This window comes from Molothrus aeneus, chromosome 2, assembly GCF_037042795.1.
Source record: "Molothrus aeneus isolate 106 chromosome 2, BPBGC_Maene_1.0, whole genome shotgun sequence".
Taxonomy (NCBI): Eukaryota; Metazoa; Chordata; class Aves; order Passeriformes; family Icteridae; genus Molothrus; species Molothrus aeneus.
The window spans coordinates 16567555-16592818 of record NC_089647.1 but is presented as its reverse complement, the minus strand read 5'-3'; the positions used below and the strand labels follow the sequence as shown (position 1 = coordinate 16592818).

The window sequence follows — 25264 nt, the reverse complement described above, 5'->3', positions numbered from 1 at the left end:
GAAGTGCAAATTAGGTGTGCCATAACATATCACTTTTTTTGGTTGTTTTTCTATGATCAAAAAAAGCTGTGTTTAGAACTAATAATCACAGCTAACATGACATGGTTTTTTTTATAGTTTTCAGTGATATTCAGCCTCTTCTTTCAAGTCCTGTGGCACCTAGTAAGCCTGAAATAGCAGAAGCTGGACCAGGTACAATAATCTCTACCTAGTTCTTAATTCAGCAGCTCAAATCATGCTCTGAAATTCAAGTGAAATTAATACACTGCTGTTATTTTCAGTGGACATTTGGATTAGCCCCTAAGAGCTGATTTCAAATTTGTCTTGCTGTTAATGGTTGAACCTGGTGTTTTCTCACATGCATATGGCAACTCACAGTCATATGATTCAGTATGTTAAAAAATGTGCCACATAGAAAATTGAGAAAACAGTATTTTTAGAGCAGTTCTGATGAAAACATTGTGATGTGAACTGCGGGTTGCATTTTATTGTTGTAGCATCAGTAAAAACGTTAACATTAGTGCATCCTTAGCAGCGTGAAATTGGTTAACAGTTACAGACATTCAGTGGTTTTGGGCTGAAACCACAGCTGGATCTGTTGTCAGGTTTCTATTCCAAATTTTATATGTTTTAATGTGTGACTAATTGATTGTTCAACATGTCCTCTTCATTAAATATCCACATTGTACACTGTACCACCTCCCTTAAGTATTGGACCAAAACTCAAAATGTTCAAGAGCTCTACTTAAAATCTGACTTGGCAGTGGTTGAGGTCCAGACCAGTTGCAATGAAGCAGGAGGAAATAAATATCCAGAATTTTTGTGGATCACAGATGTGCTGATTTATAGTCACTGAAGCTCTGTGCAGTTCTGAATTTCTCCCTAATGCATACTAAAGTGATAAATGTCCAAACATTAGTGAAATATTTGTTGTTCTTAAAAAAAAAATTATTTTTGTTCATGAAGGAAGAGTTTCTTCCATTAGCTCCTTGCTCTCCTATGACTGTCATCATTTCTTCCAGCAGCAACAAGTGAATCCATTCTGGAATCTTTCACACCTAAAACTTCCCGTCCTTTTCAATGGCCAAGGGTAACATTAGGTAATGTTGTTTTCACCCAGTGAAAAACTCTGTGTTTGTTTTGAGCACTCCATCCCATATGAATGCATTCCTTCCACGTATCTTTTCACATGCATAACCATTCTTCTTCCTGGTTAGAGTCTTGTTCTTCCATCATTGTTATATTGACTGCTCTTGACATACCTGCCTATGAGAGCAAGCTTCTGGGTGGATTTACTGTCTCAGAGAAATAAAACTTGTCTCTTGCATGATAAAACACCATCATCATTTTATTAGTGTTCTGTCTCTTTTACTCCCAATGCACACGCTGATTGTCTCTGATAAGTAAAGCTTTCAAAATGGAAATTTTCATTCTTTTGGGCTCACAGAATCTTATTTCTGATCAATGTACAGCATTTCAGTATCATCTCCATTCCACACCTCAAAATCTGATTTCATCAGCTGGCTTTGACATTCCATACTAAGTTGTCTTCAATATAAACATGTGACATGTGCTGTTTGTTGTGGGAAATGCTTGTTAAACAATTTTTCATTGCAAAATGAGCTCTTTCTTTCAGCTCCAAAAGAAATACCACTTATTCCTTCTAAACTGAAACCATCTGCTACCCCAGAAGTACAACATGTGAAACCTGGTAATTGTGCACATCATTTTCATAAGTTGGTTTGCAGAGAGATATGTTCTCTAAAAATATCTAAGGAAAACTTCCTAAAAAGGACAGGAGTTATGCAATACATGGACATCCTGACTAACTCATCCATCTCAACTTGGTTATGATTGGTTTGATTGCACTTGAATTTTTCTTTTCTAGCCCCTAAACCACCACTTTTGGAGCCTAAAACTTCTGAGACTGTTAAACGACCAAAAGCAACCCTAGGTAATAAATGTTTCTGTAGCTGTTAATCACTCTTCCTTGCAGTCCAAGCCACAGTTTGTACTCTGTTACTTTAGCTCATAGCTTTCACTGTATTTAATCCATTTCTCTGAAAGAAGAAGAAAGTTAGGAGATAAGCATTTAGAAATGTTTTTCTAAACTTAGGAGAAAAAGAAACCATTTTTTTCACGCAGTTTTTGAGTTCTATGGTACAGTAAGAATTTTTGTCTTCCATTTTGCTGAGAGCTTTTCTATGGCAACACTCTATTCAGAAAACTCATTGGAAATACAATTGAACTGCCAAGTGTAAAGGTGGTATTGTGGGTGTTAATTCCAGAACTCTCAGTGAAGGATTCCTGTGGTACCAGGTTAACTTGTTGATTCCACTGCTTTATGAATCCTTCTGAATGTCATTTTGGCTTGAAAAGCACCTCTCAGTCACTTCATGGCTCACTCCTCTCTGCTCTTTTTGTAGACGTCAAACATTTTTCACTGCATCAATTGCTATGAAACATTTCATTGGAAAGCAATCTCATAGCACTGCTTTTTAAAAATGTACAAAGTTACTTACCTCTGCCTGAAACTGAGTTTACACTTTGTCTGGAGTCAGACTAAGAGGCAGATTAACTAATTACAGTTTCAACTCATGCATGTTTGGTGGGAAAAGGGTTTCTGGAACTCATTGTTCTTAATTTTCAGCATTTACATGATATTGCTATTCTACTTATATTACTCAACTTATGTTAGCTACTTCTATTCCATTAGCAGAATTCAATGACTGCAGCTATGAAGAAGTTCAATTTTTTTTATTGATTCCATGTTCTTTCAGCTGTTTGCCAGTAATTTCTTTACCATGCCAAAAAATGAGGACATTTCTGTATATTTTGTCTATAGATGTTTTCTTATGGCTTCAAATTGACCGGGAATTCAAAATTATAAAAAGCATTATTATTTTATCTCTTAGGTATCTTGCAAAAATTAATTTGCTAACTTAATTAGAAGAACATTTGGATGTGACTGCAAGCTTCAACTGCATATTTAAATGCAATTACTTTTACAATGAAAGACAAACAGGGATCTTGCTGGACTAGTGAATTCTCAGGAAGATTTTTTGAGAAGCCTCCTTGGCATATCTGATCCTACCGCTTGCTTTTTTTCCCAGTAGCCATTCATTTCCTCATTTAATTTTTTTTGTGATACAGTGGAAAGCATAAATTTATAATCCAGTATATTTCTTTCAGCTCCTAAAGAAGCAAAGCTCACTACTTCTGCATCTAAACCTAGACCATCTGCCAGACCCCAAAAGCCACGAACTAAACCTGGTAACTAATTTCCATAGCAAATATTTGTTATAGTATCTCAGTTAAGTCATGCATTTTAGCTTGAATTTCTTCTGTGTGAATGTGAAGTTCAGCACTTAATCATCAGAAAGGTGAGGAATTACTCTTTGAGGAATAATATTTTTGTATTGGATCCCCCAAAAAATAGAAGCAAAGCAAAAAATCTTTTAACTTTTATATCCCAAGTCACCAACTCACGTAGCCAGACATCAAAGCAAATTATTTCCCTGCTTTTCATTTTGGAATAACAAGTTTTCCAACTTAGTTCAGCATAGGGTCCAGAAAACACAAATTCTACTGTTTTGCTGATGGTTATAAGATCTTGCATAGAACCATAGGATTTGATTGATTCAGTGATCATTAGAGCATATATAGACTTACCTGAAACTGTGAAAGTAAGAATGGAATTTTATTCTGGAATTCAGTAAAGACATATTTTATGATCCCAAATGAAATAGCACCTTCACACCATGTTAAATTTCATCTATAATGTATGGCAGAGAGTAAAACACACCTGGCATTTTCTGGACATGGAGAATAAATAAATAGAGTTGTAAAAATATTTCTAGTGTTACATGGTTTATAATGAAATTATAAAGCTTGAAATTGCATAATTGTTTATTGTAAGAATATATTACTCAATGCTGGAAGAGATCAGATGATTTTATTAAATTCCTTCCAGATTCCTGCAAATTATTTTTTGCCCATAAAAAGAAATGAACTCTCTTCAGACCAAATTATTCCCTGTGAAGCTTGTTAAAGAAATGGTACTTATGACTTGGAATTGTCTCAGAATACTGAGTATCATTAGTTTTTATGCTGATTACAGCTCCTGCATAATTTTAAGTGTAGGAAATCCAGTATTGTATTACAAGAATCATTACTTTTGTCTCTGCTGTAGATGTCTATGTCTGAATATAATTCTGAGTCCTGCCTATTGTATTTTGAACAACATGCAGGACTCAGATTTATATTCAGTAACTCATGCACAACTCATGCATGAGTTGCTTTTTTTTCTCTGCCTGAGACAAAAATAAAAGCAACTCATTTGGAAACTGTTGCATAGATTTGTTTTACACCCTGGGACTGCCAAGATCAAGATTTTATCCTGGTGTTTCCACATTGAGTGGTTCTATAGCAAGTTTCTATATGCCTAAGAAGAAAGTGGCATTTTAAAATATTTGTACACCAGCCTCTGGTTTTTTCTTTCCCAGTGGTGGTCTCATGAATCAATCAGGTAGAATGTTGAAACACACTTTTTAATCTTGATGAAGCTTGTCATGATTCTCTTGTAAGTAGGTAGTGAAACTGGCATGGTATAATGTGACAAATTATATTCTTGTTCAGAAAATATTATTTGAGCCATAAAATATGCAGTGCATGGGGATAAGCTGGCTTTTGGGGAGGTGGCAAAATGGTGAAAGAGCAGTGCCCTGTCTGTGTTTCAGCATCACCTGGAAGTTCAGCTTAAATTAGAAACTTGTGTCAAGATAGTGGTTGTCACCCTTCCCTAAGAGTAAATCAAAATAATGAACAATATATGCCAAATTCATATTTAATCAATTACTTACTGCCATTATTGCCAAATAACTCTCTTTGGGTTTAGCAATTAATTTTGGCTCTCATTATTAATATTATTTTTGTGCTGTTTCTGGTAAAATATTTGTCTTTTTTTGGCAGTGGAGAAAAAAAATCTTCATTTTAAAAACCCCAAACATTTAAATGATTTTCAGATTCTCCAGCTAACAAACTGTACATTCTAGTGAAAGTTCACAGTTTCATTCTCTTTCTTGGCATTTGGGTAACTGAATCTCTTGCCTACATGAAAAAAAAAAAAGTTTTCTTGCCAATGTGATCGTGCCCAGCCATTGTCCTCACTTTTACTATTGTTAGCATGAATATCTCTCTCTAAACATTCTCCATTTTTCAGGAAAGGAAATAATAATGAATTTTCTATTGTGTACACAAATACGCTGCCACACTTTCTTTACAGAAAAGTTTTTAAATATCTCCAGGGAATGAGACTCCAAAACTTCTCTGGGCATTTACTTAAATGCACGAATTATTTGTCCTGAAGACATTTTGGAGTATTTTGCTTTCTTAAAATAGTAGCAATATTATCAAATATAAAAGCTGTCTAAGCTATAAAAAAAGTCAGTAAAGAAAAGAGGGAAAATTTAGAAATCTGAAATAATTAAGTCTTTTAAATTTAAACATCCTCCACCCAGGTAAACCACCATAAACCTTCATGTGGGGAAATAGAGACTTTTAAATTAACAATGTGAATTTCTGTCTAAACTGACAGAATTTTGGAAGTGTTATGTCTCAGATTTTATTGTATTTCAAAATTTTAAGGTAACTTCCTTTAAATAAGTTTTCCTGTGAGTCTCAAAATGCTTGTGAATTACAACATGACAAATTGTTAGTATGTCCAAAAATATAGTTTGAGGCCCATCATACAATATTTATCCATCACTTTTTCTTTCCTAATTAAAATCTTTTGGGAGGGACAGAGGCTAAGAGTCAAAACAGAGAAACAAAGCAAAATTTAAAGGGTAACCACAAAGATTACTCCATGATTGTAGATGTATTTAGGAATGAAAATGGATTCTGTTTGTAAAGTCACACTACTATCAAACAATTCTACCAATTTTGACTTCAAAGTTCTTTATATTTTTCAGGGTGTTTGGGGTTTGTTCCTTTCAAACCCAATTAAGTATTCTAGATAGAGATGGGAAGCTTGTTAACTTGATGATCTAATGTGCAGTGGCACTAGATAATCTGCTGGGATCTTCAGCCTTGCTGTCTGGGACTTTACAGTTATTTACACATGAAGCCTTTCATATCTATCCTTTGTATCACTATGGAAGAAACCCAGGAAAATTAATAGAAAGATTTGCCAAAGAAAATGGAGTTCTCTGGAGCTGTTTCTTTTCAGTGGTCTACAGTCATAAAGAGATTTTTTAAAAAATCAGTAAAACAGGAAGGTGAAGCTTTAGAGAGCTCCCGTCTCTGTGTTCCTGTAGCATAAATGCACTTTTTATTTTTCAAAAGCAGCAAAAGTCACATAGGGTAAATTTATCATTCATTCAGTGTTTCCATTTGAGGAGTTTTGAAGATTTTAGTTGGGAAGCAAGAGCAGGTGAGCTGTACCAGCAGTTAAAAAAACAGATACCGATGCACCTGTATTTCTCTTAAGAAAATTCTCTTTATTCCAACAGCAACCATTCCAGTGTCAGTCACTTCTAGGAGTCCCTACACATATGAACGTCCAAAGACTGCAGAGGGTAATGATTATGAGTCATCCTTAGTCATTCTTCTTTTCACTGGTCTCATATTATGTGCAGTTGAAAACAGCATTTCCTGGAGGCTTCTTGCTTATTCATGTGTGGTCCAAACCCAGCAAATGGAAATATGATCTTGGTACTTTATTATTTCTCCATGTTTCTAACATGGAGATGCCTTCTAAAAGGCAGGATATCACTTCAAAGGTATTTACCTGAAAGTTTCACTAAAATTAGAAGAGGAAAGAATAAGAATTATTGCAATAATAAAGATTTTATGGAATATAGAAATAACATCATCTAAAATGACATTTTAAACTACACACAAGTAAACACTTCCTGCAGAAGGAGTTTTGTGGCATATTGCTGATATTTTCTCAAATGTATGGAAAATATTGCATTTTTTCAATTAATCCATCCAAACTTTTGCTCAATTTAAAGAAAAAAAAAAGTGTTTTTATTTTTAATGAGGAGCACAGTTTATATAAAATAATACATGGCCTTTTTTTAGTATGGGAATATATGTTAAGTGATGTGTTTAATATATACATTTTTTATGCAGACAAAGAACAAGGGGCTCTCCTTTGCAGTGAGCCCTGAAACGCTTTATCGAATTGAAAGGAAAATTTAAGTCACTGTTTACATTTGCTGTGCAAGCTGTATTCTGAGAAGGGCTTCAAGATGTTTTCAGCAATCTAGTTTTGGTCTTTAAAACCTGGATGAAGTTGAGTACATACATGAAACAGGACAAGGACATCTTTAAGCCTTACTTAAATGATTTGATAAAATAGAATCAGTTTGGTTTGGTCAATTAGCAGCAACTCACTTAAACTCATAGTTTTCAACTGCAACAAGTTCTATACCATGAAATACTCTCAAAACTCCTCTAATGACATTGACTTCTCAAGGTCAATATTGCATAACAATCTTTTCTTAGCATTGCTTGTTAAGTCTTTTCATTGGCTTTTGACTAAACTATGAGTAGTTAATTGTGCTGCTCAAGAACATCCAGCTCTTTGATTATCCATCAAAGAGCTGGATGTTCTTGAGCAGCACAAATGGATAATCATTGCTTGTTTTGTTCATATCCAACAATATTTCATGCATTAAACACATAGTAAAATTCCTTTTTCTGTGGTTATTCACTGAGAGGGACAGAGGCTCATTTCCTAGACCTAATTTCTTTGTTGCTGAACCTGAATGTGATTTGCTATGGGACCATTTACTTTCAGCTTAAATGCAGGTTTCCACAAAACAAACATTTCCCAGTATCCAAAATACACATTCCTCACATTTGAAGCCCAAATGATCAGGCTAAGTCTGATGAGGCACTTCTTTTGAAATTATGTACTTTGAAACTTGCTATTAGAGCAGAAAGTAAAGAAGAGAACAACAGTTTTTTTCCTCTTGGTGGGGAGAAGAGACATTCAATTTTTTTGGATAATACTTGTACAAAAGGAAACCATATTGCTCCAGAAAACAATTTGCAGACCTAAAAAGTAATATAAATATCTTTCTATTATTGAAAGCTGGTTTTCTCTTTGTAAGAAATGATTGATTTTTTCAAAAGCAACCTGAAAATAGAAATTAGTATTTTCTGGGAAAAGATTTTCAATTTTAATTCCAAAGGTAATTAATGATGAGCTTGAATAATGATGAGCTTGAATAATGGCAAAGTCTTTGCAAACGAGGCATATATAGTGAGAACATTTGAAAAATTAGTGGCTGGTCTGACATTTCTATGGAGTATCTGACCACTGTCAGTAGAAGACTGGTTATTTTGTTTTTTTTTTCTTCATTTGCAGTAATATTAATACTACAGAATAATGTACTGTGTATGTTAATAGGCATGTAATAAATACTTTAGTATTAGCCCCCTCACTTGCAATCAAAGTTTTATAGTGTTATTGACTGTAAAGCCCATTTTCAAAATGGGTAAATGCATAAGAGAGTTTGGGAAATAAGTGAATGTGGGTTAGAGAGCAGGTTCTGTCTTTAGGTGTGTATATCTGTGTGTTATATGCTACTTGACTTGTTACTGCATTGAGATGAAAGAATTAATGCATTAAAATAGGTTTTCTTTATTGCCAAGAAATTTTTATAGATTCTGCCATCTCATAATTTTTTGTCTCATTTGGTACAGTTTTCACCAGGAAAAAGGCATGATATATTGATTTTGTGATTCAAATTTTAAGTGGATATGAGAAAAAAATAACAGGCTTTATCAAACTAATTTTTTTCAGCTGACTGATAAATACAGCTCTACCAATAGCAGCCTTTTAGTGCTCTGCTTTATTACTCACTTTAGAGGAAAAACTCAACTATTTTGTCATGGTCAGCACACTACTTTGAAGTAACAGAGTTCAGTTTGACATTCTGTATATCAAGAGTCCCTTGCTGTCTCTAAGTTAAACTCTGCAATCTCTTCTCTTGCTTGTTCTTGGATTTACTGATTTATATCCACATATTTTTGCTTCTATTGTCATCAAGTTTGTCCAATTATTTATTTCTTATTTTACCTGTATTATTAAGAATTGTAATTGCCCATGATTTAAAAGTCAGCTTGAAGATCCATATTACTGTGGTGTTGTGTTAGTGCCTGCTTTTCTACTTACCACTGGAGTATTTAAGTTTTTTAAGTGCGTTCCTTACTCACTTTGTCACACTGTTTCTGTTGCAGTCTTGGAACCTATTACACTTAGAACTGAACCACCAAGGTCACCCATAGGTAATAATATTTCCTTGGCAAGCTGTTGTGTTTGCTTTATTTACATCACAGCAAGCATCACTGAAGTTAGTCACCTCCTGCCTCAGGATTGTTTCAATTAACCTCATTTTTCTTCTAGGTAATTATCTTGCTTGGCATTCAAAACAGTTGAGTGTATTGCTCTCTTCACAGCTGGAATGTCTCCTTTGTGAAAAAAGAAATTATGCTGGCAGCTTTCAATCACCTTTCTCATAATTATGCTTATTTGTGCTTGTTCCAGTTTTTATTTTAAAAACACAAACAAAAACTGAGCTTCAAAAATGACTAAAATTCCACTTTCTTGCTTAGATTGTTGTAAACACATGGAGAGTATTACCTGATTGCCTACTTCTTCTCAGTTGCAGGTGTGGGATTTCTGTGCTTGTGTGTTCAGCTGGTATCAGATTTAATTGCTGTGCAATTTAACCGACTAACTGCCCACATTTTCTCTTCCAGCTCCAAGGGTGACTCCACGTGTTCCTTCTAAACCTAAAACTTCACCCAAACCTCACGTTCCGCAGGCCAAAGATGGTAAACTACTTTGTGATTGTTTCTAGTACAGTTTGTTTTGGATTGAAATGTGTTTATAAGCAGCTGTTTAGTTACCTAAGACAGTTAAAACAGAATGAAGTTCTGTTCTGTGCCATTCAGCAATTTAATTGCAGCTTTCATGAGTAGTGACATTTGCTAGGTATTTTTCACTGAGCAAAAGAATAAACCTCTGCTACTTCAAGGCAACAGGATGAGAATAGTGTAGCTACACTCAGATTAACCTTGTTAACTAAAACAAATACAAAGAAAATAAAGCGTGTACTGAGGCTACTTGGGGGTAATAATTCTTTCCAACGTTGCTTTGCATTGTTAAAATAAATATGTTTCCCTTCTAAGCCACCATCAGTTAATTTCATGTCATTAGTATTTTCTGCATGAGGGCCTAAATTGCCTAGTTATACATGCATACTTAGTATTTGCTTATAAACATTTATTGGCATTAATGATCCTTTCCCTTGTATTCCAAAATACTGGATTTTTATGTCATTAAATGTGAGAGGCAGAAAAAATTACTTTCTGTCCCATGTTCTCCAGTTGGTAATAGCAAGAGAAAATGCAAGGGTCTCAAATATCAATATCTGTTATCCTTTGGTAAATGTAAAAAATTTAAGGATAAACACTTATTGAAGATCTTTAAATTGTAGACATAGACCAATATTTTTGAAATTTGATGTTATCTGTTATGTGTGATTTCCTCATGTAGCAAACAGTCAAAATCCTTGTATTCTCATAAATTTTTAACGATGGCATCTGATTATAAAACATTGTTTCCAAGTTACACCTTAAGATGCAACTTCTCATACACTCAGTTTTTTACCTTTGTGGCCATTTTTCATTGTTATGGTAGTCTGGCTTTCTCAGAAATGGTTTATGGTTTTGTCACACAGATATTATGAGCTTGTATTGATCTGTGTTTAAAACAAACTAACAAACAAACAAAAACAAAAGCCTCTACAATTTACTGTTTCTTCAAGAATCTGTAATATACAGAACATTTTCTACAGCATCATCCACTTATCTTGTAATTGTCTTAAAATATCCAAAGACATTTCTTCTTTTTTTTTAGTTGTAATCCATACAGAAGAATTGACACATCAATTTCACATCCTTATTACTCTAAACCAATGGACTCTAGATCCATTCCAGTCTAGAGCTGAACTATATGACTGTGCAATGCAATACACCATGTTATGCTCTTTAATAACAGTGTTCAGTACACAAGCAAGTACTGTCTGATTCCAGTTGTGTAAATAGAGTGCATTTGAAACACATCACCAAGGGATAAGATTTGTGTCCCTAAAAAGCCATTTTCTGAATAACAGAATGATAATATTTGGATATTTCATTGAAGCCTATGGGAGAACAAAGCTCACGCTATGTTGAAGATTTCACTGCTTCCTCAGATATTTAATACAACTGTTTCACTATAAGGCAGTAAACAAAGTACAGGATTCAAAAAATAGTGCTAATTGTAAATTTTCAACTTTCAAAACATATTTTCTGTTTTGTTTCTGATACAGTCCTGGAATCTATAACACTTAGAACTGATCAACTAAAACCAACAATAGGTAACAGTTTTACCTACAGGGTAAATCACCTGGGGACCATCACATTTAGCTTTTTTCTCACTGACCATCACAAGCACTGCTTTATTGCACTCCACTCTCATAATTTTTTTACCATTAAAGTTCATCCTGTAAGGGGGGGTTTGGTGATTTTTCGCTAACAATTCATAATAATCTTTTTCTCTTTTTTTCCTCACACAAATGTGTTCTGCAAAGGGGATATAAGCACTACAACCTACCTTTGACTGCTTGTCTCTATACTCCATTTCTATCATGTGCTGCTTCACTTTTCATACTGTGCAACAATACTGGCCTTGTTTTATATTGTCGTGTTACAGAGGTTTTCCATCAGCACTGGGGTTTGTTATGTACCAAGTGTTCATATTTCTCCATTACTCACGTTTTTGTGATTCCAAAGGGTCCCAAAGGCATATGTTCTTCTTTAATGTTATTTTTTCTGTCAGTATCTGTTCCCAAAAAATTCTAATATTTGCTATTTTTTTAGTTCCTAGAGGACCACAGTATGTTCCTTCCAAGCCTAGAACATCACCAAGCCCAGAGGTGCCACGAACAAGACCTGGTAGGTTCATTATTTTTTTACCTCTTCATACTGACACGTGTCTTATGGATCCTACTGTGATCACTGGAGCTTCAGATTTGTGTGTATTCCTCGGGCATATATTTTAGAACATTCCTTGAGGCATAAAATCCAGTGGCATATAGAATTTATAAGCAACCTGGTAAGTTGAAAATATCTTCAGTTCTTTATTACATTGTAAGTCACTGCAGAAATTGATGTTTTCTGTAAAATTCTCAGTGAAAATGTCTTTTCTGTGTAAATTGTGTTCTAGTAAAGTAAAGGCGAAAACAAGGGGTGTCATTGCAGAAAGGAAGGATTCTGCTCTGTATTTTTTAAATTGTGCCTGTTTCTTCTTTTCCAGACACAAGCTTTCATTCAAGTGAACTTGTTGGTTCACTTTTCCAGAGCCCTTGTGTTGTTCAGAAATTTAAGAATGTGTAATACTTCCTATAATTGTGTCTGCATGGGTTGTTATACCCATAAACAACCTTAGGAGAATTAAGGAGGGAGAAAGTAAATTATGCAACTCACACTTGCATGTATGAGGCACCATAGTGGGTTGACCCTGGCCAGAAGCTAAGCACACACTAACCTCTTGCTCATTCCACCCCACAGTGGTCTGGAGAGAAGAAGTAAGGGGAAAAAAATATAGGGGAAAAAAATCATAGTTCAAGATAAAGACAGTTTAATAAGGGAGGATAAAAAGAGGTGGAGAAAGCAAGTGGCACAAAGCAACCTCACACCACATCCCACAGGCAGAGCAGAGCCAGTCTAGGAACAATGGGTGCTTTGGAAAGTTTTGGTGCTGAGATGGCTTTATGTGAGGTGGAATATCCCTTTGGCCAGGGTGGTCCTGCTGTCCTGGCTGTGTCCTCTCCTGCCCACCCCTAGCCCAGCCCTCTTGCCTGGGGGCAGAGTGAAAAACAATGAATTCTTGGATGCTGTGACAAGGCGTATTCAGCAACAAGTAAAACATTGGTATTTTATCAACACTTTTTTGCTCATGAGTCCAAAACAGAGTAGCACAGGGGCTGCTGTGAAGAAAATAACCTCCATTCCAGCCAGACCCAGTATGGGTATCCAAGGTACATGGAGTATTAGATGGTGCTGGTGAAGAGATGGGCAGAAAGACAACTCAGGTTCCTTTTCTCCCCAGTAAGTCTGCACTTATTGTTTGAAAAAAAACCCTTGAAATAAGTCAGGAAAGTGTACAAAGCTGAAGGTAAAAAAAAACCACCCATAGTCTCTTTGTGGCTTTTACAAAAACTTCAGATATTTGGGATCTGTTCTGTATTAGAGCTGTTACCTTGAACGGGAGGAAATTCTGTGGAACATTATACTTGGATGTTGAGTTTCAGGGAGGAGTGACTATCTGTCATCAGCCCTAGCAGGGATGGTATGAGTATTGTGGAGACAGTGATTGTTCTTGGTAATACTTTGGTTTTGTTGTTTTATTATGCTAATGCAGTTCTGGAAACAATTAGATTTAGAACTGAGAAACCAAAGGCAACAATAGGTAATGATGCTTGATTGTTTGAAAGGTCACATTGTCTTTCTTCTTCAGCACAAACTGTTAAAAGCAGACCTGAAAAAAAAGTCACCTTTTTTTGCACGTTCCTTAATAATTTAACTGTCAAAGTTCTCGGTATCTTCTTATTTTCTATGAAACAAATGAGGAGAATCCTTGTTTTTTTCAAGTTGTTATGCACATAAGATAGGAAAATTTCCTTCAACATCTAATGGTAAGAAGCAGAGGGCAGATCAGAACAGGATCCTAATTATATGTTTTCAGTCATCCTGTGTAGATAGCACCATTGCAGGTGCAGAGCACCATGGGTGGGCAGAGCTGCATCCTGAAAGCTTTCTTTCCCTTCCTCTTTCTTTTTCTTCCCTCCCCCTCCAGTTTTATGAAATGAAATTCAGTCCTTCATAGTGGGCTGGAAAATAATTCTGTTCCACTCAAACCTCAATTTCACTGTCAGAGCACAATCACTTCATTAATCCTGGGTCATAAGATTGCTTGAAGCAGATCCATTTGACTAAGGCATTTTTGTTACTTGAATTTAATATTGCGAATCATTCCAGGACTACACCCATTACAGAACAGTTTATTTGTATTTGAAGCTACTTATTACTTTAATAATGCTTAACCCAGTTTCTTTCTTTCAGCTTCTAAAGATATATATCACAAGCCTTCCAAACCTAAAACATCACCCAGTCCACGTGTTCCTCCAACGAGAGCAAGTAAGCTTATCAATATTTTGCCCTTTAGTGCATGAAAATTTCATCACTTTGAAAATGTTCAAAATTGATGAGTTCTGTGAAGATACAGAGGTACTTATTTTCCAGCTTGTGCTTCGCTGTCATAATCAAATTTTGCTATACAGCTGTCATTGAACATAATCTGCTGGATATTTATACATGTCAATGAAACACAATGGAGATGTGTGGGTTAACACTCATCCTTAGCCCTTGCACACAGGAATCTTGATTTCCTTAGAAAATATTTGTATTTTTGAGTTGCTTCTTTAAAAGTGTAAAATTACAGTACTTTTCTGTTCCCAAAACTTTGGATATAGCTCTGTCAATTTGAAAATTAGAGGTAAATTTCCATGTTTCTTCTGCTTTGACTGCTTCGCTGAAGATTTTTTTTTTTTTTTAATGCAGAGTTGATTCAAAGGAGCAGCAAGTTTTTGGATTATGACACACTTGTGAAGCACAACTAGGAAGTGTTAGAACTACAGCAGTTTACTCTGTAGAAAGCTGTGTTTGTTATTGCTGTTAGGAGTAGAAAGTTGATGTGACACTGCACTGTAAAAGTCACTTTGTCTTTAGTCTATGCACTGGCATTGTATTGATTACAGGAGATCTCTTTGGGATTATTTTAAAATGACAGAAGTAGTCCCTAAAAATTTTCTTAGCAGAAAACAAATCTTCTGATTCAGCAGAAAAATCGAAAGACATACGTTGAATCATCATCCTCAACAATGTGTTCAAAACTTTGCCCATCTTCATAAGACCAAGAATCATCATCCTCAATAATAAATTCAAAACTTTGCTCATTTCCACAGGTCCCAAAGAAAGTCGGAGAGTCCCTTCCAAGCCCAGGGCATCACCAAGTCCAGATGTCCCACACACAAAACCTGGTACAGATTGTTGTTTTGTTGTGCTTGAATATCCAGGGGTTCTTTTGGGTTGTCTTTCCTCAGTGAATCAAGTGCTGATTAACATTTCTTCATATTACAAATACATTCTCTGATGATCATTAAATATGTGTTTCCAGGAAAACAGAAGTGATTTCTATTTTTAATGTCTGAGTTTTAGTAGTTGCCTCTGCTTTTCAGCCACATAGCATCTATCACAGCTGAATAATCTGTAGAGCAGGGTAGACAACAAAGAAACATCATGAGAAGTTGGAAGAAATTGCTTTTCTTTTGTGCCTGTCAAAAGACGCTTGGAGAAAAACCTATTTGAGGGCCTTCATGTATGACTCCAAATATCTCTAACTGAAACCACTCATAGGTTTGTGTGACCTGGTGATGGAATGTCACCCTCAAAAATAAACTAATAGGGATTTACATACTAATGAACAGCCAAACCTCTGTAACTTCTAACAGTTCTGAGAGTATCCATTGAACATTATTTTAAGTGAGTGCATATTCACTAATTTTACAAAGAAAAGGAAAAAAAAAAGGAATGTGTTCCAAATTGAAAACTAACCAGTCATGTCAAAGGGAGTATTTTTACCACTAACTTATACTCACCACTAACTCTGTGAATCTTGTTTTTATGGAGTTTTGGGCATTAGTACATTCACAATTGAACAACAAAAGACAGCAGCAGGTAAATTTGTTACCTTGAGCTGGTCATTGTTATTTTTTCACTACTCCTTGGGCCAATGTCTATATATCACTAGTCTGTTTTTCACATAATCTGTTTGTGGTTTTGAATTATTTTCTTTTCTACTAATTGAACTACATTCTACTCTGTTGCAGGTATTGAAAGATTCCTAGCTGGTTTGTTGTCTTCACATAAAATTTCTTTCCCTGTCACACATGTTGTAATTCCTTTGACACTTGTAGGAAACCATCACACCGTGGGTATTGCAGTTATTGGTTCTGAAATACAGACAGAAATATATTCCCTGTAGCTGTCTGTGCTCTTTCTGGCTTTGTTGCTTGACTTCAGATTTGGCTTATCTGATTAATTTTCCACTCATGTTTTCATTCAGGATTTTGTTTTCTCTTGAATTCCTGACATGTATCTGACCTGTTCTTGATGCGTATCTGACACTCAGTTTTTCAGGTTGTCATGCAGAGATTGTTTTTCTTTGCAAGCATGAGATATGCAGTGCCTATGCAACAAGCCTAATTTTGTCAAAGTATAAACCCTTAAAACAGATCTTTTCTTTCAGGTCTTAAAGAACCACAACATATTCCTTTTAAACCTAGAGCAACTCCCATCCCGGATGCTCCATACAGGAGGCCTGGTAAATTATCTGGTCTTTTTGAAGCTTCGGTAGATAATTGAACTATTGTTTTTGGGGTGGAAGCGGGGGGAATAATCATCAGTGCATCAGCTGTCACCTGGTTATTATTCTAGGTTAAGAAACCTCTGCAGAGATGCAATTAAATCTGACGGAAACTTCAACAGTTCAACGATTTTTGTATTTTATGCAGATATTAACAGAAGAAATAGAATCAGCCTATATGTTTTAATCAAGGATAAAAAGTTATTTGCAGCTTCTATCTGAGCAACACACTTTAATAGTGTGCACCATGTTTTTGAAGCGTTTATGAGAGAAACCTCCTAACACTGTTGTAATGCTTTTTCTTTACATGTGCATTTCACCCATTAGTATGAGGATTCCCTTTAATTACATTTTGCTTAGGTGACTCCCCATCATAAATCCAACTGACCTGTGTAATATAATCAGTGATTTCACTGAAGGTTTGTTAGTGTTGTTTCCTAACCATAAATTTCTGAGGGTAAATGCCCATTGTTGTTTTAAAACATCCCTTTCCTGTTGTATACAGAATAGTGCTGAAAGGATTTTTTAGAAAAGGGGGAAAGGGAGATTGCTTTCATTATTCAGATAATTTATTGACAATTTTTCCAACAGAGATTTTTCCAACGTTTGATGAACGAGATACTACTATGATCCCTCATATTCCTGAAAGAACAAAGGCAATATTTGGTAACTGTTATTTCATAATTATTCTATTTTACACCTTTTTTAGAGAATATCATCTTAGAGAGAGCTTATTATATTTTATTAAAAGCTAATAATGAAATTTTGCTCTTCTTGTAGATACTTACTTATCTTTGGTCTTGATAAGGGTAATAATGCATGAACTCTTTACTTTCAAAGGTTCTTTTCATCCTCTTCTAGCCTTTCCAGTCAGGATGATGCAATTCCTCCAGGTTATCTATTTTCCAGTAAAAGGGGACTTTATTTAAAGAGCAGATAGTGATGCTTCAGAGAGTCACAGTATGTTCTGGGTTGGAAGGGACCCACAAGGATCATCGAGTCCAACTCTGAAGTTAAACTGGCCCATCACAACCCTTGCATTATTACCATGCTCTAACCAACTGAGTTAATCCCCTATTCTTCATGTTAATTGTGGATAATTTCATTCTAAAATACTCTTCTTCTTCACTCCTCATGGTTTAATTTTACAGAAAAAAATTCTAATATGTCAACAACGGCATAGTCTCCAGACCTGATATGTGACCATCTAAATCCCACTCTACTACTTGAAACCATCCTCTCTGCTTTCCTCTAGTTATCCAGGTTGGGAAGACTTGCTTAAATATATGAAACCTTAGTTGAGTGTTCTTCTTAAATTAATTGTCAGATGTGGACCAAGTAAGGGTCACTGAACTCAAGCACTATCCAGGAGCAAGAGCATTGCTTGAGCAATTGTTGTTCAACCAGCTTTCTGTCCCCAGCTTCAGTGACAGACCTTAACTGTGATTTTCTGAGAATGAAATGGTATATATTTTCTGAGAATGAAATATTAATAGGCATTTTATAATCTTCAAACTATGTCTCTTTTCTTTTTGAGGAAGAGGAAATTAAAACTGCTTTTAAACATGTTTCTATTTCCATTTATATTCCCTGTATGCAATGATACTGAGGTTAGCATTCATTCAGTATCTGTGCATCTAGCTTTATGAAGTAGGTGCCCTGTTGTAAACACCTGAGCTACCTGAGCAATAGTCACATGCAGAAAATGATTCCTCAGAGCATGGGGGATGAAAACTGCACAGGCTAAGGCAGATCATTTTGGACCTCTTGCATTGGAGCAGACCACAGACTAAAAAGGGCTAAGATAACCTTTTCCAGGAAATTATTCCTACTTTTACTTACAAAATTTTTTTATCTGTATAGTGTGAAGATAACAGTATTAAATCATTCCAACATAAGAACAAAATAATATAATCTAAATATAATCTAAAAATCAAGTTTGACACAAATGAAAAAGAAATCCTTTTCTCATCTACTCATGTGTGGCAGATGAGAAAGACACAGGTTACCACTGTCTATTTTTGTCCTATTACCATATGATGATGTTAATGACTATATTCCAGACTGCTTGATGCAGAACTACAAATTTGTATATTTTTTTTAGAAGTCTTCTTGTATAAGTGGCCATTTAACTTGTTTTCCTTTCTTTGCAGGAATTCCAGCTTTCAGCTTATTCTTACATAATTTGCCTTATTCTAGATCAGATCGTACTCATGTTCCTCATGTGCTGTGAAAAGCAGTGTGTTTTTTCATTATTGTTTTGGGTGCTTTTTGTTTTTGTTCCAGCTCCAACTGAAAAACCATTCATTCATACCAAACGAAAAACTGAAAGACCAAGAGTGCCATACACCAGACCTGGTAATGGAGGCATTATTTTAATTTTGTGTTTAATTATTCTTTCCCCAAGTTTCAGGTTTTTGTGCTTCTTAATGGGGTTATTCCTAGCCAGTTTTGTGGTGAAAGAAATGCATTACACTTCAGATGATCACACCAAAATAAGCCAAAACTGCACTACAAATAATAGTAAGAATACATAATATGTATGTATGTATATATGTAATTTATAATATATATAATGGTATTCCTCTGTCTATTACACATAGAAAATGATGACTGGAATGTAGTAATGTGGGTATTGACAAATTTCAGTGCCTAGGCAGACTGAGTTCTCTGTGATTACTGGTAATCTTGGGTACTCCTCTGTGAACATTTTTTTGTTAATCTTTTCTCGAAATGCAACAGAATTTCTTTACAATGTGCTTGTGCAGTTAGCCACAGACATTGTACTGAAATAAAAATAGCTTTAAAAATAATTATGGAGGGCTGTGTGCTTTCCCATTTTTTGGTATAAATGTACAGCAGAAGTTAATAGAGAGATAATTATGTCTGTCAGCATTTGATTGTCAAGATATTCTGCTACTCCATTGTTTGGGACATTTTGCAGGTTTTAGCAAATGCTGCTTTTTTTGGATTACAGATAAATATTCTAAGATTTTTCACATTTTCTCCTTAACAGCAATATATCCGACAACTCCGCAACCAATTTTTACAAAATCTTCTACCACCACTGGTCATTCAAGGGCAACGATGGGTAAATAAGTTTCCTTAACATTAAGATGCAGGTATTTCTCATTTTTCAGTAGAGAAATTTCTAGAGAACATGCTCCAATGTGGTATTTATGTAACACCATTCCACTATCCTTCATTCTGCTGCCACATGTATGTATCTTAGGATGCAGAGGATTCTCATTTCTATTTGTCAAGTAAAGCAAAAATAGCCTACAGCTTATGTCTGATCAGAAGTCTGTATTTTTCAGATCTCCAACCAGAAGTCAGTGGCCTAATTTTTCTTTTAGAGCAAGAATTTTAGCCCCTAACTCAGCTTATCCTACAGCACACTGCTGGGACTTTTCTGTGTTTTGGCTAGTTGTTTTGTTTCAGGTTCCAGAAAGCCATGGAATTGTTATTGTCTTTTTTTCAGGCATTTGAGGCATGCATTTTCTGTGGGCTAAGTATGGCATTGGATCATGATTCCTGAAGAATACAATAATAATCTTTTTCCTTTTCTTTCAGCTCCAAAAGAAACACTGCTCATTCCTTCCAAATCCAAAACATCTGTTGGGCCAGAAGTACCACAAACTAAACCTGGTAATTTACAGTTTTTAACTTTAGAAGTGTTACTGTGGCACTGCCTTAGTTATATTTCTGCTGTCACTGAGTTTTGTGGTCAATGGATATGCATAATAAGTAGACAGAATTTTGTATCATTCTTCAGCTGAGAACTTGTCCATAAATTATATCAAAGTGAATGCCCAAGAATTGGATCAATTTCCATGGAAAGTAGTTGGATGGGTTTAGTAGTCATCAAAAAATCTGAGAAATTTAATTAATTTTAATAAAAATGTATTTCTGTGCTTACATTCAAAAAGTTCTTTTGTTTTGGGGAATTTTTTTATTTTAAATACATTTGATTCAATTTCTCAAGTACTTTTGAAAATCAGGTTACAGAGTTTCAGTCCAAGATATTTGACATGCTAAGAGTAGAAGTGCCTTCAATACCAGTGATTTTTGCAGCAACCATGGTAGATTCGGGGATGCACATCTATAGTGAAGGGTGGTGATATCTGAGCTCTACCATGAGATGATCAATTTCAATAAAAATTACTAAGGAGGAAGGAGAAAAATACAGTTAGGTGAGGAGAGACTACATATCTATAAGAGCACCTCCTGATCTTTCCTTCTCTCTCATCTAACCTCTCAATTGATAAAATTTTATTCTTAGACAAATAGCTTAATTAATACTTTAGTAATTTCCCCCCCATCACTTCTTTCTCCTTGTCCATTTTTTATGGCCAAAGAGATTTCAAGCAGAGACCCTATTCATTCAAGAACTATATTCAATCTATACATTCACCATATGTACCTATATATTACTGTGAACATCAAACTGAACAGTCCAGGAAAAATATTTCTTTCCTAAATACCTTGTTTTGAAAGGCTGTTCAATAACCAAGTTAGATTCTAAGTCTCAGTTGAATAAGAGCTATTTGCAATCATGCCATAGTTAACAAGTGCCATCTTTTGGTACCACTACAAATTTAGATTTAGGGAAAGAATTTTAGAGATGAGAATTTAGAGGCTTATTTTTTGCCTTTTAAAAATCGTTGTAAAATTTATATGTAAAGTCTAAATCATTATAAAGGTGTATATGCAAAACCAACTACTGGTAGGAAAAATTGTAAACAAACATTTACTGTGAAATATAAATGGCACCCTTTAGCAACTGCTCCTTATGCGAGTAAGTAGTTTATTTTCCAGCTTCCATATTTTTACCTTATTTCACCTTATTTTCTTATTTATTGAAAGACAAAGAGCCATGTAGTGTGGGCCTCTGCCTGCCAGTCTGTCCTTTTCATCCAGTAACTTAGAGACCTTTCAATTAATTCATTCAAACTGGAGTGAGATCTGAAAAATAAATACATTACTCATAGCTTCTAGAATTTTTTTTGAGACATGTAAATTAATCAACAATATGAGAAAGACCATAGAACTCCAGGTTTAGGGCAAGTGTTCTGAAGTTAGTGGGGGCCCAGCATAATAGTTGCACTGTCTGGTTGTCAGCATGAAAATACATCCAGACTAATCAGAATGTGCCTGTCTCATGTCTGTTAAAATTGTCCTAGCAGATGTGCAGATAGGTTTTTAGGAAACAATGGAGAGACAGATCCTTCATGAAATCCAACTTCTTTAATTTGCCTTCTCACAGAACAATGGTTTATTTTTTATAGCTCCAAGGGCAACACACCTGGGATCAATTAACCTTGTAACAGTTCATGTTGTTGATGGGTCCAAAATAACTTTGGGTAATGAGAATATTGCATCAGTTTATTTTTCATCAATCTTTACTTTCTCTGCTTTTGCTATATGGCTAAACCTACACTTTAATCAACAGAAATACTTTCATATATCTTTGTCATGTTCGTTTGTTAGTTACAGTCCAGTGCATGTACAAAATGTTGCTGGTTTTAATTTTCCAGCCATTTTTCTTATTCATGTGATTCTTTATAGAAATAAGTACTACATGTACGAGGCTGAGGAGTCATTGTAAAAAGGCATTGCCTTATCATCTTTTCTGGTTTTGTCTGACTTACTAATAATATATATCTTGCAGACTTGAAAGGTCTTTTACATGTATAAAAGCATGGTTTTCAGCCAGATTTCTAGCACTGACTCTTTTGTTTATGATTTGTACAGACAGTTTGAATTTCCTTTCCATCTGTGATGTCTTATGTTTAAAAGGAAACCATTTGCATTTGCTAAGCAGTAATATGTCCATTTTCAGTTCCCAATGAAACATACCACATTTCACCCAGGCCCAAAATTGGTCAAGCAACTGAAATTCCTTGGTTTGATACAGGTAATTTTTTAAGATTTTCTTAAGTTGTTGTATTGAGTCTGTACATCTTAAGTAAAATCAGTACAGTTTAATGATCTGTTCATTATTACCTTTAAAACTGTTTCAAATACATAATATAATCATTTATTTTTCCCCTTATCAAATATTTTAGTTTATTGCTCTGAAAATGGGATTTGCACGGTATTGCTTCAAATATTGAAGATTATGTGAAGTTTTTAAACAGTATTAGAGCTGTGTATTGGATGCTCATATGTATATAGTGTTGCAAACATCGATGTAACTGAGTTCCAACTTTTTCTTACAAAATCAAAATCTGTAAAACTTCCCCAATCTAAATGTTAAAAATGAGTAATATGTTCTGACCTGTATTTTCTCTGATGCTTTGGAGAGGCTGGATTAAGTGTTATGGGTCGAACATTTATTTGTCTTGAATATCAAATAGCCAGCTCTACTTAAAAAAACTGATTTACAGACATTGCTAATTGGGCACAAGATAACAGTGACTACTGCTTATGCTTTCAGCTTCCAGAGATCCCATAACATCTAGAGTATCAAAACTATTTTGCAAGTGAAAGGCAACAATAAAAAAAGGTTGAGGGTTTCTGATTTCAACCTTGCTGATGACACTGATCTTCAGCTGCCCTGCACAGTGCCTGCATTGAATGCTCCCAGTTGTTTTCTCAGAAATATTTTAATGTTTCATAGTTTTATCTAAGTCTTTGTTTTTGGGGGGTTCAGTTCGGTGTTTTATTTTGAGGTTTTTTGTTTGTTTGTTTTTTACAGAACCTAATTAAATGTCTTAAGGCCATGGATACCTTGCAGAGCTAACTCTGTATCCATATACAGTTGGGTAACTGGCTGTAAATATTTTACATCTTTTTCCTAAACCTACATATGAATGTAACTGGTCAGACTGCATGATGGAGCCATCTGGCCACTAAAGAAACTAGCATTTTCCACATGCATTTTGGATTAGAACTCATAGAGCTCTCATGTGTCCATTTTGCTGTATCACATTGGTGCATGGACCTTTTTGTCTGGCAAATTGCACTGCACTGTCCCTGTTCTGTTACACAGAGCATTGAAACAGGACCTTATTTCTTTTAGCACCTCATAAAACTCGTCTCACTTCTGCAAGACCACAGCCTACGGATAAATCACAGACCAGACCTGGTAATAAATGTTTATTCAGTCTGGGATGGGGAGGAGATTAAATAGTTAATTAATTTTATCTACTCTTAGTGGGATTTTAAGTATTGCTGGGAGGGAAAAAGGGGGATATTTTTCAATCAATAAGTCTAGTGGTAAAGCGATTCCAATCAGAAAAAGAAAAAAGAAATTAAACCAAAACTATGTGTGTCATCAGAGCAGGTGTTACTTCTTCTCTAGTGTGGAATTCTTGGCATCACATAGAAGTCTGTTGGGTACTCTTCTCATGGAACTTCTTTCTTTTTTTCTTCTTTTTCCTTTTATTCTTTTGAAACGCTCTCACAGCTCTTAGTAGAACCACACTACCACCAGTCAGAACAAAAGCACCTGGACTGCCAAAGTGGATTATGCCAACAACAGGTAGAGTTCTGGGTTTGGGGTGGTTTTTTTATAATTTATCAATAAAAGACAGAAATGTGACTTCCCCAAGTCATCTTGAGCCCTGCAAAATATCTCACTGTGTTTTATTCTAGAATCTAATTCCTCAGAGTGCCATGTGTTTCTACTGATCTTGTTATACAATTCCTGAGGGTGATTATGAAATTATATTGGCACTCAGCCTGTGTAAATTTACAGGTTTATTACTGTGTGGCTACTCTTTACTAATGTTTTCTGATCTCAGATCCACAATAAGTACTGGAAAATGCTTCATTGAAAAAGATCACCCATTTGCTGGAGTCCAAGTCAGGAGGCTTGGTAGGGAAGCCTTAAAGCCAAGTATCTCTCTAGTTACTCCCTATGCCCATGGTGTGTTCACATCAGACCTACTCACACTCAGACCATGCAGTATTTGGACTGTGCAGTATTCAGGCTTGGATACTTCAGCACCACAAAATTCCATGTTGGTCGATGGCAGACAACAGTGAGATCTTCAATTTACATATCCTTAACCAACAGAAAACAAATGTCCCTAACCACAAAGATTTATTAAAACTACATATCTTCTTGGGGGAAAAATAATTTATCCTTTTTCAGTTGGACTTGATTTTTCCATCCAATCAACATAATATTTTCAGTGATAATTCATAATGAATCCATATTTTTTTTATTTCATAGAGCATTGATTTATCACATCAATACAAATAGCATTGGGGATTATTTTTTATACAGCCATTGGTTAATTAAATATATATTTTTGGGATTCTTCACCAACAGTTCAAGTTTAAAATAATAAATAATATAAATAAATAAATAATGTACATACACAAGGCAAACGTTTGGCTGACCACCCACTAAAAGTTCTATTGTCCCATATTATTGCTGGCTCCTGTTATTATTTCTATGCTAGCTAGATTAGGATAGCCGGAGTGATATTCCACCTATTCTAAACATTTTGGCCTGTGTAATGTTTCATTCTGCTATATTTGGCAATTTAATACCTGTTGCTGATCATAGAATGTCTTGAGCTACTCATTCCTGTACATTTTCACAAACCCACAATGTTGTTAGAAATGGTAAAAACTCAGCAGAGATGGATGTATATTTAAATTGAATTAAATTTAACCTGTTTAGAGTATGGCATACATTTCTGTATTACACATAGAGTGAATGCCTTCACTAGAGGTACAAGTTCTTTGACCTTTCATAGT

The 25264-nt window shown here is 35.1% G+C and overlaps 1 protein-coding gene across 1 annotated transcript in view; it reads left to right on the top strand.

Moving 5' to 3' along the window:
- ABI3BP (ABI family member 3 binding protein) overlaps nt 1-25264 on the top strand; it is a 137219-nt gene that overhangs the window by 77816 nt on the left and 34139 nt on the right. Inside the window, exons 27-50 of the mRNA XM_066572001.1 lie at nt 118-192; nt 1026-1100; nt 1637-1711; nt 1889-1954; nt 3193-3273; nt 6431-6433; nt 6513-6578; nt 9256-9303; nt 9778-9852; nt 11394-11441; nt 11944-12018; nt 13487-13534; nt 14188-14262; nt 15090-15164; nt 15814-15861; nt 16433-16507; nt 17141-17215; nt 18836-18907; nt 19566-19640; nt 20123-20197; nt 21838-21912; nt 22392-22466; nt 23574-23639; nt 23961-24035. Of these exons, the coding sequence (XP_066428098.1) occupies nt 118-192; nt 1026-1100; nt 1637-1711; nt 1889-1954; nt 3193-3273; nt 6431-6433; nt 6513-6578; nt 9256-9303; nt 9778-9852; nt 11394-11441; nt 11944-12018; nt 13487-13534; nt 14188-14262; nt 15090-15164; nt 15814-15861; nt 16433-16507; nt 17141-17215; nt 18836-18907; nt 19566-19640; nt 20123-20197; nt 21838-21912; nt 22392-22466; nt 23574-23639; nt 23961-24035 (1596 nt within the window). The remainder of the gene's footprint in view (nt 1-117; nt 193-1025; nt 1101-1636; nt 1712-1888; nt 1955-3192; nt 3274-6430; nt 6434-6512; nt 6579-9255; nt 9304-9777; nt 9853-11393; nt 11442-11943; nt 12019-13486; nt 13535-14187; nt 14263-15089; nt 15165-15813; nt 15862-16432; nt 16508-17140; nt 17216-18835; nt 18908-19565; nt 19641-20122; nt 20198-21837; nt 21913-22391; nt 22467-23573; nt 23640-23960; nt 24036-25264) is intronic.